Consider the following 13,841-nt stretch of genomic DNA (forward strand, 5'->3'; position numbering starts at 1 on the left):
TTGCTGCTTTTAAAAAAAAAAAAAGTACCCCCCCCCCCCCACTATACAATAAATTGTTAAAATCTTTTTCACTGTGTAATAATTTCGAAGTCAAGGTTGAATGATCTCGATTCCACCCAGCAGTAACAACTGTTTATTATTATTATTATTATTATTATTATTATTATTATTATTATTATTGTTATTGTTATTATTCAAAATTTCTGAGGTTGGATTGTGTTATAAAAAAAAAACTGAAACTTGATCATAAGAGATTACTGCATCATAAAATTTGAGTTTTTGTTTACTGGTTAGTTCTGTTGATTAGACAGTTAACATGTTTGGTGCTCGGACAAAAAAAAAACGTGCGAATTTGTTCGGTGATATGATGTTTTTATGAACACTTTACATATTGGTTGTGGGTTAATTAGTCGAAGAATATTGTGACTTTGAAAATCAAATCAATTAAAAAATCATATTCCTAATCATCTTCATTTTAATTTTTATCGTATATATTCATGCGTTCCATTCGCATCAGAGGCATTCTCTCTTTATTCCCACCCCAAATAAATTTCATTGACGTTCGAAAAACGCTATAATTCTTTTTCATCTAGTAAAATCTTAAAGTTTACCACATTCATGGATGATTGAAATGCAACGCGGTGAAATTCCGTCGTTGAATGTAAGAGCATTCAAACAGAATAAATACGACATAGGTTAAATTAAAAAAATATATGTTTATATAATTTTTAAAATAACGAAATGAAATTAAATGGGTATAAATACACTTGAGTAGATATTAAGAAATCCCCCCATTAAATTTATTTTCGAATGGAATCTGGTGGGTTTTTGCCTTTTTCAAATGGGCAAAACCCCTAAAAAACCTCGAACTTGCAAAAAAGTATACAAATAAACCATCAACTTGAAAACCTGTCATTTAAACCCTGAACTTGACATATGTAACTGATTAAAACCTTGAATTTGCAAATTGTTGCTGTATTAACCCCTTGACCGGTTTGACCGAAAATTTAGATCACCGGAAATCCACCTAGGACCGAAAATCAGATATCATCTTGTCCACGTAAGCAATTTCTCTCCTGTTTTGCCACATCAGCATATTTTAGTTCAATTAAACATAACCGGTTCAAATTTCGATGCGGTTTACACTACACTTTCCAAACCGGTTCCATCATGATCGCCCTCGGCCAAACCACCACTGTCCTCCTCCGCACCCTCCATTTCTCCCTTCCGATCGAAATTCCCGAACCCAGATCCCACATCGAAGAAATTGTGCCCGTGGACGTGAATCGGATGATTCTCCGCGTTCAGAAAGCTCGTCCCTTGAAATACAATCTCCAATCTCGCCCCGAATTCGATTTCGAACAGCTTCGTTCCGAACTCTGTGTTCATGTTCTCCGACAGGAGATTAACCCCAGTTTAATCGAATCTCTTCCTGGGTTTATCGGGGAAATCTAGGTCGAACACCTCCTTTGTCCGATTCTTATAGTAGCTCTCCAGGATCGAGACCAGTGGTCGAACGAACGAGATGTTGTTCATAGATGCGAAGAATCTTTTATCCGCGTATCCTTCGCAGGTTCGATTCGCCGGACAATCCTGTAGATTCAGACTGATCATGGTGATCACTCGCTTGTCGATCTCCGACGGAACCCGACACGGGTACTCCTCCGTCGCCAGGCTCCTGACGCTGTCGGAAAATCTCATCACGAACTCCGTGTCTAGCATCCCGGGAAGCGACGAAGGCATGCGCACCTCGGCGGCGCTTGAGGGGATAGGCAATGAGGGTTTGCCCGTGTAGCGCAGGAAGCCGAGGGCGGTGGAGTTGTTGAAGGGGAAGACGAAGGTGATGTAGGGAGCGACGACGAAGGGGAAGGAGTCGCCGGAGAAATGGAGGGTGCGGAGGAGGACAGTGGTGGTTTGGCCGAGGGCGATCATGATGGAACCGGTTTGGAAAGTGTAGTGTAAACCGCATCGAAATTTGAACCGGTTATGTTTAATTGAACTAAAATATGCTGATGTGGTAAAACAGGAGAGAAATTGCTTACGTGGACAAGATGATATCTGATTTTCAGTCCTAGGTGGATTTCCGGTGACCTAAATTTTTGGTCAAACCGGTCAAGGGGTTAATACAGCAACAATTTGCAAGTTCAAGGTTTTAATCAGTTACATATATCAAGTTCAGGGTTTAAATGACAGGTTTTCAAGTTGATGGTTTATTTGTATACTTTTTTGCAAGTTCGAGGTTTTTTAGGGGTTTTGCCCTTTTCAATATTATTCCTTTTTTTTTTTTTTTCATGCAGAGGACTTTTTCCATACGAGGATTTTTCAGTGTCACAGCAAGAGGTAATAACATCTCTCTCCCTCTTCATGGAATGTAGGATATTTAGGTAAAACTTGTGTTAGAGAAGCAATATATATATATATATATATTATTTTGTTAATAATTTCTTTATGTTAAAATAAGTGTTAACAATATGAGCCCAAATATGCTAATATTTCAATATGTGTGAACTAATCTTTATCGCGAATGTATAAGCTGGAGTTTCCTTTTTTCCCCACGAAATAATGATTCTTTCTGGTTAAGCTAAATATTTAACAATTTTTATCCCAAATATGTAAAATAATCCTTATCGCGAAAGTATAAGGTGGCGCTTCTATTTTTTTTCCAAAGATTATTATTCTTTCCGTTGAGATAAGTATTATTAATTTGAGCCCAAATATGTTAATATTTCAGCATATGTGAATTAATCCTTATCGGGAAAGCATAAGGTGGTGCCTCCATTTTTTTTCCCCAGAGAAGCATAGCATAAGATAAGATAAATTCTTGAATATATATATATATATATATATATATATATATATGCATCATGCATGGACACGATGCAAATTATCATGACCATGACCATGCAACAAAAGCCTTGGAATTTTATACTGGCAAATAAAAAAAATACACACCAACTGCACTTGTGAAAATTAGACTTTTTAATACAAAGTCTTTAATTATTTGTCCCATATATAGTCACGCACGCATATAGTTTCCAAGAAACTCAAATTTCTTTTTTTTGGCTTATCAAGCAAGTTACTACAATGTCTTGTCTGGATATCAATTTTGGTCATATTTTATTCAGTCAACGGTCTCTTCTATATACACAAAACATAAATTTTTCTGTTGTGAAAAAAAATCAGAATCTTTTTTTTTTTTCTCGTGCAGAGAAAATATTGATCTAATCAAATTTTACGCGGAAACATAGTCCCAGTCCCACCTCCCCCCAAACCAAATCCAGATCTTTATATAAACCCCAATCTCTCTCTCTCTCTCTCTCTCTCCACTTCTTCATCACCACCATTTCAAACACACTCCAAAGTGCAGAGAGAGAGAGAGAGAGCAACAATGATGTACTTTGTGATTGTTTTCCCTCTTGTATTGCTTCTTCTGGCTTACAAGCTCATATTCGCACCCAAAACGCAGCGTTTCAATCTTCCTCCGGGGCCGGCGTCTCTCCCCGTCGTGGGTCACCTCCACCTCCTGAAACCGCCTATTCACCGTCTCTTCCTCCGGTTCGCCGAAAAGCACGGACCCATCTTCTCCCTCCGCTTCGGGTCACGCCGCGTCGTGGTCCTCTCCTCCTTGCCGCTGGTCCGTGAATGCTTCACGAGCAAGAATGACATCGTTATGACCAACCGTCCACATTTCCTGACCCCCAAGTACGTGGCCTACAACTACACCACCGTCGGAACCGCCCCTTACGGCGACCACTGGCGCAACCTCCGCCGTATCTGCGCCCTCGAGATCCTCTCCACTCACCGTCTCACCAACTTCCTCCCCGTCCGTAAAGACGAGATTTTGCGGATGCTCACGCGCCTCGCACGCGACAACCACACCAACGGCGTTGGAGGGTTCGCCCTGGTCGAGCTCGAGCCGCTCCTGTCCGATCTGACGTTCAACAACATCGTGAGGATGGTGACCGGGAAGAGATACTACGGGGACGAGATCCACAACGAGGAAGAGGCGAATATGTTCAAGAAACTGGTCACTGCGGTCAACGACAACAGCGGCGCGAGCCACCCGGCTGATTACTTGCCCTTCTTGAAGGTGTTTGGGCTCAAGTACGAGAAGAAAGTGAAAGCCATCGGCGAAGCCATGGACGAGTTCTTGCAGCGTCTGCTCGACGAGTGCCGCAGAGACAAGGGCGGAAACACCATGGTCAATCACTTGCTCTCGTTGCAAGAACAGCAACCAGATTATTACACAGACGTCACCATCAAAGGCCTCATGCTGGTAATTAACCACACATGAACACGAATCTAAGATTTTTCCGATTCATTGCGCTCAAAATCTCAAATGCAGGGAATGATGGTGGCGGGAACCGACACATCAGCCGTGACACTAGAATGGGCAATGTCCAATCTGCTGAAAAACCCAGAGGCACTGAACAAGGCAAGATCAGAAATCGACGAGAAGATCGGACAAGATCGTCTGATTGACGAACCAGACATCGCCGAACTCCCCTACCTCCAAAACATCGTGTCAGAGACATTCCGGTTGTACCCAGCAGCGCCGCTCCTGGTCCCTCGCTCGCCGTCGGAGGACATGAAGATCGGAGGGTACGACGTGCCAAAGGACACGATCGTGCTGGTGAACGCGTGGGCCATCCACAGGGACCCGGATCTGTGGAGCGACCCGGAGAAGTTCGAGCCGGAACGGTTCGGGAGCCGGTGCGGCGGAGAAGAAGCGGAGGTGCGTCAGCTGATGCCGTTTGGGAATGGACGGAGAACGTGTCCGGGAGCTGGACTGGGACAGAGGATAGTGACGTTGGCATTGGGATCGCTGATTCAGTGCTTCGATTGGGAGAAAGTGAAGGGGGAAGCCATTGACATGGCGGAGACGCCGGGCATGGCAATGAGGAAGGCGGTACCATTACGGGCCTTATACAGGCCTCGGCCCATTATGGACAAACTCAGTGGCTTGGCCCTTTAAAAAAAATATTGTTTCGGTATTTTTGTTGTAAACTTTGAAAATCTTTATATCCAATGAATGAAATACTTCGCTATTTGCAGGTTTAGTTTTTTTTTTTTGAAAAAAAAACCATCTCTCTTATTGTGTTGTGCGTGGCGTTGCTCTGTTATGGAATATATATATATATATAAGTGTGCATTATTTATTTCATGATATTAAAGGGATGGAGCCAATAAGTAAATGGGCATATGTATCTTAGGGACTGACATCCAATTTCATAATCCGAAGTTGCCGTAAATTTTTTGGGAAGATCATCCGGAGCTCGGAACAACTCCATTTCTTGCTTCCAAATATTTCTGCAATTATTAAAATAATTATTTTCACCATATAATAAATCATTATATTTATTATATTATATATACGTACGTATATGCTTAATGTTCTATATATAGAGAGAGACCTATATAATAGTGGAATTAATTTGGAAACATAAAATTGTAGTTGTACCTTCTGAGAAAGTACTTGCCTCAACGTCTCCTCTAGGATTCTCTCATGAAGCTCTATTTCATTCGTTGATTTCATGTGATTTGGACTTTTTCGGAAATACCTTAAACGAAGGAATTCAAGCTATATATATACATATATATATACACGCATTATGTGTATAAAAGCATGCATATAAAAGATATGTATATATATTTCGTACTGTAACTGTTCTTCCACTTCTTCTAATTGGAGATTACATCTTTTGGTTTCTTCTTTGATCATCTGTCCATTCAAATATCACACTCCAACATAATCCAAAAAAAAAAAATTCAGGTCATTGATACAAATCTTAGATTAGTAAAAGCCACGTGTCTCGGATCGAGCTTGGTTCTGAATGCCCAAGTCATATTACATCCGTCGTCAGACACACTAAAACACAAAAAAATCATTAACACGCCATCTTAAAATAAATAGAACTATATATTAAAATTGGATCACCCTTAGAAACCGTAATCTAATAACTGTTAGTGATCGTAATCTTCTGTATTAGGAAAGTGCCATACATATAGCATATATTGTTACGTAAATCTCTCCATTAGTTATTCTCTATGTATCTATATAAGTGTACAATCAGTGGATAATAAAGTGTGCGATTTCATTCTCTCCTTCATGGTATCAAGAGCCCTAGTCTGAAGACAAAGAAAAACCCTAGCCGTTTTTTTTTTCGATTCAACTCTTCTTCACACAGACGAGGTCTGATCCAGACACTCAACCATACACAAGCTCTCTCTCATGGCGACCAATACCAACACCAATGCTCCTGACACTGCCGCTACGATCTTCGATGTCCGTGAGCCAACCAAAACCCTACTTACCGTCAACATGACGAATATAACGAAACTGATTTCGACCAACTACATCACCTGGAGCCTACAGATCCGTGCTCTCCTTGAAGGCCACAAATTAGATTGCTTCATCACGGACGACACCACCGTCCCTCCGGCTAAGATCGACAATGCCGGAACGCTTGTAGACAACCCAGCCTTCGCCGACTTCAAACAGCAAGACCGTCTCTTGTTCAGTGCCATCCTAGGCACAATATCTTTGAATCTGCAACCCGTCATTGCTCGAGCACCCTCAACTCGTGAAGCGTGGAAGACCATTGCCAATATTTATGGCAAAGCATCAAGGGGACATCTCCTTCAACTTCGTGAGCAAATCAAGCAATGTGTGAAAGGCACACAATCGATGGACGAGTATATTCGCTTCGTTACCACCAAGGCGGACGAATTGGCTATTCTCGGCAAGCCACTCGATCATGAAGACGTCCTTGACGCCATTATCAATGGCCTATCCGAAGACTACAAGCCTGTCATCGATGTGATCCAAGCCAAAGATATCGCGATTTCCGTTGAAGAGTTTCATGAGAAACTTCTTCAACATGAGGCCAAACTTGCTGTGAATCAAAACCACCAGATGTCACCCTTCCCCGTCACAGCTAATGTTGCACATTCGAGAGGCCGAAACTCCTACCGTGGCCAAGGACACTCTCGAGGACAGCCATGGAATCGATCGGGACAACCTTCTCCGCGAGGCTACCAAGGCAAGTGTCAAGCATGTGGTGTTGGGTTCCCTTCGGGTTCCTAGCATGGGATCTCATCGATCTAGGGTTTGGATTCTAGGTTTCACGCAGCGGAAGGAAAGATCTAAACCTAGCCAAACGTCACACAAAACCAATTGTGCAATAACCCGAACAATCGTGTATATCGTCGTGGGATTCGAATACTTACCTCGTTCTTTCAAGATCTGGAAATATCAATCGATCCAGGGCCTGTTTTAATCACCAAGAGTTGAAAGTACAACCCCTCTACACGTATCCACACCGACGGGATGAATTCCAACAGTTTGGAACGTATCTGCTAGGATTTATGAAGAGAAAACGATGTCCTAGACTTGGAATCGATATTCCAATCACTAGAACTCAAGAGAAAGCTTCTTCAAAGCTCTAGAAAGTGTCTAGGACGTCTGAGAGTTCTATCTAGGGTTTGTGGCGGCTCTATCACTTAATTAGAATTCCCAAAACCCTAAAACGCGAGAAACTGATAACTGTCACGTAAGTCGGACCGTCCGTTCCATACCTGGAACGGACGTTCTGACTTTCTACGTAGAACGGACGTTCCGTAATTCAACGCAGAACGGACGGTCTGGCCCTCTGGAACCCTTCCAGTTTGTTCCGTGGTTCCTTTCTCGCGTCGCTCTCTTCACGTGTGATCCATCCCTAATGGTGTGTGACCCTGTAGGCCCATTCGAAGTGGTAGTGGCTTCGGAAACCCTTTCCCGAACCACAAGTCATGGTTAGCCTCTAGCAAGACGCCATGACCACCCACCTAGAATAGAGTTAGAGGTGATCTAACAAAGCCAGCAATAGTTCGAGTTCTGATCCTTTGTCTCACGATGTCGTATATTGAACAAGGGCATGGTATGAGTCACCCTTCAAGTTCAACCGCTTACTCGTCTAGGCAAACCGACTGATAAAATAGATGTACATTCATCTATAGCGTGGCCACGCATTTTCACAGTCCGATTTCCACGAGGGGCCCAGCGACATCTCTCCTGCGTAGGAGGTGACAAGTCCCGTATTGCATGTCTACTATCTGCATATGATTCGTGAACGTATCTGAGCAACGCCGTTATGATCATCCGGTTAAAGACGACGTTTGACGCAGTCAAGACACGTCACTCCTCATATCAGATACTCTAGACATCTCAGCACGCTCAGCTAGGGCATGACCCGTAACCATGACGATCGAGGCCTTGACAGTTGCTCTACTAATGGGCGGTAATAGATTGAGATTTCATGAGGAAGAAGACAAAATTTCGGACTTGAGAAGTGTCTGAGGTCCAGTCCAGAGCTGACCAGAATCTGGTCCGCCGGACTGACCTTGGTCAGCTTCTCTGGTCCGCCGAATTGTCCATTTTGAGAAAAATCTGAGCTTGGTCCGGGGCTGACCAACTTTTGGTCAGCTCCGGACCAACTCAGTCTTCTCCTACTCCTCCGAACTGACCAGGAATCGGACTCAGTTCGAAAACTGAGCTTGTCCGGGGCTGACCAAACTTGGTCAGCTCCGGACCGAGTCAGTCCGTTCCCTGTCTGCTCCGAGCTGACCAGAGGAAGCGGAGCGCAGATCAACTGGGCTTGGTCCGCACAATGATAACTGACCAGGGAATTTAGAATCATCTGCAATGATTCAAGGATATTTACCGTAATATAACAAACATGCTAATCATATAACGGGAAAAGTAATGCATTCATAAACCAATGAATCAATACATAGTCAAAATGTCATATCACGGATCATCGTAGAGCATTACAACCAACAATCTCCCACTATGCTCTATGATCTATCCTACAAGCATCTAATCCCCATACCCACAACATGACCATCATGCTTTGACGAAGGGAGAGGTTTCGTCAGCGGGTCGGCAATATTATTATCTGTCGACACTCTACTTATCTTCACGTCTCATCTGTCGATGATTTCCCTAATCAAATGAAATCGCCTGAGTATGTGTTTGGATCTCTGGTGTGACCGGGGTTCCTTTGCTTGTGCGATCGCACCATTGTTGTCACAGTACAACTCAATGGGATCTGCAACGCTAGGAATGACCCCCAGGTCTCCCACAAATTTCCTGATCCAAACAGCTTCTTTAGCTGCATCCGATGCTGCTATGTACTCGGCTTCTGTAGTCGAATCTGCCACGGTTGGCTGTTTGGAACTCTTCCAACTGATAGCCCCACCGTTCAGGCAGAAAACATAACCTGACTGCGATCTGAAGTCATCTCTGTCGGTTTGGAAACTAGCATCGGTATAACCCTTTATAGCGAGCTCGTCTTCCAATCCGCCATACACCAAGAACAAATCCTTAGTCCTTCTCAAGTACTTAAGGATGTTCTTGACCGCAATCCAGTGAGCCTCACCTGGTGTAGACTGATATCTACTAGTCATGCTTAATGCATATGATACATCTGGGCGAGTACACAACATGGCGTACATGATGGCTCCAATTGCCGAGGCATATGGAATCCTATTCATGCGCTCTTGCTCATCCTGTGTCTTTGGACACTGAGTCTTGCTAAGAGCAACGTCATGTCCCATTGGCAAGGCACCCCTCTTGGAGTCTTGCATCTTGAATTGATTCAAGACCTTGTCAATGTATGTACTTTGACTTAGACCAAGAAGCCTTCTCGATCTATTTCTATAGATCTTGATTCCTAGAATATAGGTAGCTTCTCCTTAGTCCTTCATCGAAAAGACCGATCCTAGCCATGATTTTACTCCTTGCAAGGTAGGAATGTCATTTCCGATGAGCAATATATCATCCACATAAAGTACAAGGAAGACCACTGCGCTCCCACTGACCTTCTTGTAAACGCAAGGCTTATCTTCGTTTTGCAAGAAGCCAAACGTTTTGACTGCCTCGTCAAATCGAAGATTCCAGTTCCTCGAAGCCTGCTTCAATCCATAAATGGATCTCTGAAGCTTGCACACCTTCCTCGGACTCTTAGGATCAACAAAACCCTCGGGTTGTGTCATGTACACATCCTCGAGCAAATTCCCGTTAAGGAATGCGGTCTTGACGTCCATCTGCCATATCTCGTAGTCATAATACGCAGCTATGGCCAGCAGAATCCGTATGGATTTAAGCATCACAACTGGTGAAAAGGTTTCATCATAGTCTATACCATGAATCTGCCGAAACCCTTTCGCGACGAGTCGTGCCTTATAGGTATGCACGATGCCATCCATATCGGTTTTCTTCTTGAAAACCCACTTACATCCAATGGTCTTAATACCATCGAATGAGTCGACCAAAGTCCATACTTTGTTGTCGTACATGGACTGCATCTCAGACTCCATGGCCTGGTGCCATTTCTCGGAATCGGAACTCGCCACAGCCTCTGAATACGACGTAGGCTCGTCATGTTCTAACAACATGAGTTCGTCGTTTCCAGTCACAAGAAATCCGTATCTTGTAGGCTCTTGGCGAATTCTACCAGATCTCCGAGGTTCACTAGGAGGTGTTGTCTCAACAACTTGTGATACAGGTTGAACTGTTTCGACCTGTTCACTCGGTTCTTCGACTATTTGTGGTTTTCGAACTTCTTCGAGATCTATTCTACCCCCACTGACTCTCTTGGAGACGAACTCTCTCTCCAAGAAAGATCCATTCCGAGCAACAAACACTTTATTCTCAGATGGGTTGTAGAACCAGTAACCTTTAGTTTCCTTAGGGTGACCCACAAATATGCATTTATCAGATTTGGCGGATAGCTTATCAGAAGCCAGACGTTTCACGTAAACGTCACATCCCCAAATCTTCATGAATGCTAACCTGGGACGCTTCCCAGTCCATATCTCATATGGAGTCTTCTGAACCGACTTTGTTGGACAGTTGTTCAGTATAAGCGCTGCTGTTTCCAAAGCATATCCCCAGAAGGATTTAGGAAGATCGACCTGACTCATCATAGACCGTACCATATCTAATAGGGTCCGGTTCCTCCTCTCAGACACGCCATTCCACTGTGGCGTTCCAGGTGGAGTCAGCTGTGAGACAATCCCACAATCTGCCAGATAGTCAGTGAACTCTTGGCTCATATACTCGCCACCTCGATCAGATCGAAGCAACTTGATCGTCTTGCCAAGTTGGTTCTGTACCTCGTTTCTGAAAATCTTGAACAATTCAAGCGTTTCAGACTTATGTCTCATCAAGTAGACATAACCGTACCTACTGAAATCATCAGTAAACGTAACAAAGTACAGATAACCTCCTCTAGCGGGAGAGCTCATAGGACCGCATACATCACTATGTATGAGTTCTAGCAACTCTGTAGCCCGTTCTCCTTTTCCAGAAAAAGGAGATTTTGTCATCTTGCCCATCAAACAAGAATCGCACGATTCAATTGACTCATAATCAAAAGAATCAAGAAGTCCATCAGAATGAAGCTTCGCTATGCGTTTCTCGTTGATGTGGCCAAGTCGACAATGCCAGAGATAGGTCGGGTTTAAGTCGTTCGGCTTAAACCGCTTGGTACTAACATTATAGATCGACCTGTATCCAGATGGTTCATCTTCCAAAATATAAAGGCCATTAAACTGGTAACCTTTACCATAGAATAAATCGCCTCTATAAATGGACAGACATTTGTTCTCAATAACAAATCTGAAACCATCTGAGTCTAAGCATGAAATCGATATGATGTTCCTACTGATGGCAGGTACAAAATAACAATCATGCAACTCTAATACAAGGTCAGAAGGTAAAGTCAGATCATAAGTCCCGACGGTTAATGCAGCAACTTTTGCTCCATTCCCGACACGGAGATCTACTTCTCCCTTTGCCAATTGTCTACTTCCTCGCAGTCCCTGCACATTTGCACAAATGTGTGAGGCACATCCGGTATCTAATACCCATGATGAAGAAGTACATAAGTTGGCCTCTATAACGAAGATACCAGAAGTTGAAGCTTCTGCAAGCTTCTTCTTCCTTTGATCTTCCAGGTAGAGTCTGCAATTTCTGTACCAATGCCCAATGGCATGACAGAAATAACACTCTTCCTTCTTGGGTTTGGACTTAGGCTTAGTGACAACACTTGTCAATTTCCTTTTGCCCTTACCTTTGGAACGTTTCCTCTTGCTGGAACTCTTTCCAACAATCACCATATCATTCTTCCCTTGGCTCCCAGCTTTCTCTTGGAATGACATATTCAACTGATCATCCATCAATGAATTGTCCATGTCATCTAATTGTTCACGCAATTCCGAAGACATCTTTCCAAGCATCAAGCTGGACACGTCCAGATCATCATCCTCATGCTTCCAATAAGCATCAATGATCGATCCAGAAGCCTTGGTCAGAGGCTTATCCTTCATAAGGATAGATCGCATGGTGAGATTAACCAGATTCCTGCAACAGATATACACTACAGAAAAAGACAAACAAACAGACAGAAAATATGCAAGTCACTTAGTACACTTACTATCACAGATAATAGATGCAATATGACAGACTACTACTAAGAAAAACACCCTCAATGAGTTTCTAAGTGAGCTAGGATCCATATTTCACATGCTTTTGAGTCAGCTAGGGCATGACGCTCGAAACCATGCTATTTAGGTAGACAACTCTTTGTCAATCACATCCTATGTGATTCCTATATGTGTATGGGATAGTGATACGCTATCACTGCATGTTCCTCATCCCATCCTTACCATTAGGTCCAAGTCCGACTTGATAACCCAATTGAAGCTCAACCATATTTGAGCTATGAGAATCACGATTTCTCCATACTGCCTCACCAAGATAGTCAGGCACGCTCAGCTAGGGCATGACCCGTAACCATGACGATCGAGGCCTTGACAGTTGCTCTACTAATGGGCGGTAATAGCTTGAGATTAAAACATGAGGCTTCATTTGTCTTGAACACCAGGATACCTTGACTGAATTCAAGTCATTCCAGTCAAGTTGTTCTGATCAACTCGGATGAACTACTCTTTGTTCGTTTGAGTCGTCCATATACAGAATCTCTTGGCCAAACAACATTTGTTTGCCTTAGATTCGATACCAGAACCCTTTCACTATCCTAATTCAGATATTTGATTCGAGACAACGATTGCACAATCAAAACTCTGAATTCTGGATTGTCATCAAGCTTGGTCTTAAGTGAGGCTTTGATTCCGATTCTGATAATCGATCCAACACAACAATTGTTCGATCAAAATTCCGAATCTTCGGAATCCCGGATTGTCCGAGGTCCAGACCGACTGTCGGTTTAATTTTTGGAAAAACCCGAAGACTGGAACGGACGGTCCAGAGAAGCACGTAGACCGTCCGTTCTAGCAAGCCAGAACGGACGGTCTGCCTCTAATGGTCTGTTCGTTCCCAATCGTCATGGAACAGACGGTCTGCCATTCGTGGACCGTCCGTTCCAAACCTTCTGGAACGGATGACCGAATGCAGACCGACCCCGAAGACCGAACGTTCCAACAGACCCAGAACGGACGGTCCAAGGACCAGAACGGACGGTCCAAGGACCAGAACGGACGGTCCAAGGACCAGAACGGACGGTCTGTTGAGCATAATCCGAAATCCTCTTTGATCATCGGTCCAGACCGATCGGTCCAACCCTTGGACTGGTAGGTATGACCTAATTTGACCAAAAAGAAGAACCACCGTCACGCATAGACCGATCAGTCTACTCTCTAGACCGATCAGTCCATGCGATGGACAGATTTCGGATCTCGGTTTCGGGTCCCGTAAACTAGGGTTTTCATCCCCGTTTCGACGCACCATCAAGCCTCCTAAGAACCATAGCTCATCCATGCATCATTCAACAATCAAA

General features: G+C 43.5%; 1 protein-coding gene across 1 annotated transcript; it reads left to right on the forward strand.

The window, feature by feature from the left end:
- Nucleotides 1-3,257: 3,257 nt before the first annotated feature.
- Nucleotides 3,258-5,060, forward strand: LOC104807608 (cytochrome P450 81F3-like). Its single transcript, XM_010532969.2, has 2 exons — nucleotides 3,258-4,276; nucleotides 4,346-5,060. Exons 1-2 carry the CDS (start codon nucleotides 3,389-3,391, stop codon nucleotides 4,973-4,975), a joined length of 1,518 nt encoding a protein of 505 aa, XP_010531271.1. The 5' UTR covers nucleotides 3,258-3,388; the 3' UTR covers nucleotides 4,976-5,060.
- The last annotated feature ends 8,781 nt before the right edge of the window (nucleotides 5,061-13,841 follow it).

The sequence above is a fragment of the Tarenaya hassleriana genome, unplaced genomic scaffold (genome assembly GCF_000463585.1).
Source record: "Tarenaya hassleriana unplaced genomic scaffold, ASM46358v1 Cleome13, whole genome shotgun sequence".
In the NCBI taxonomy this organism is placed as follows: domain Eukaryota; kingdom Viridiplantae; phylum Streptophyta; class Magnoliopsida; order Brassicales; family Cleomaceae; genus Tarenaya; species Tarenaya hassleriana.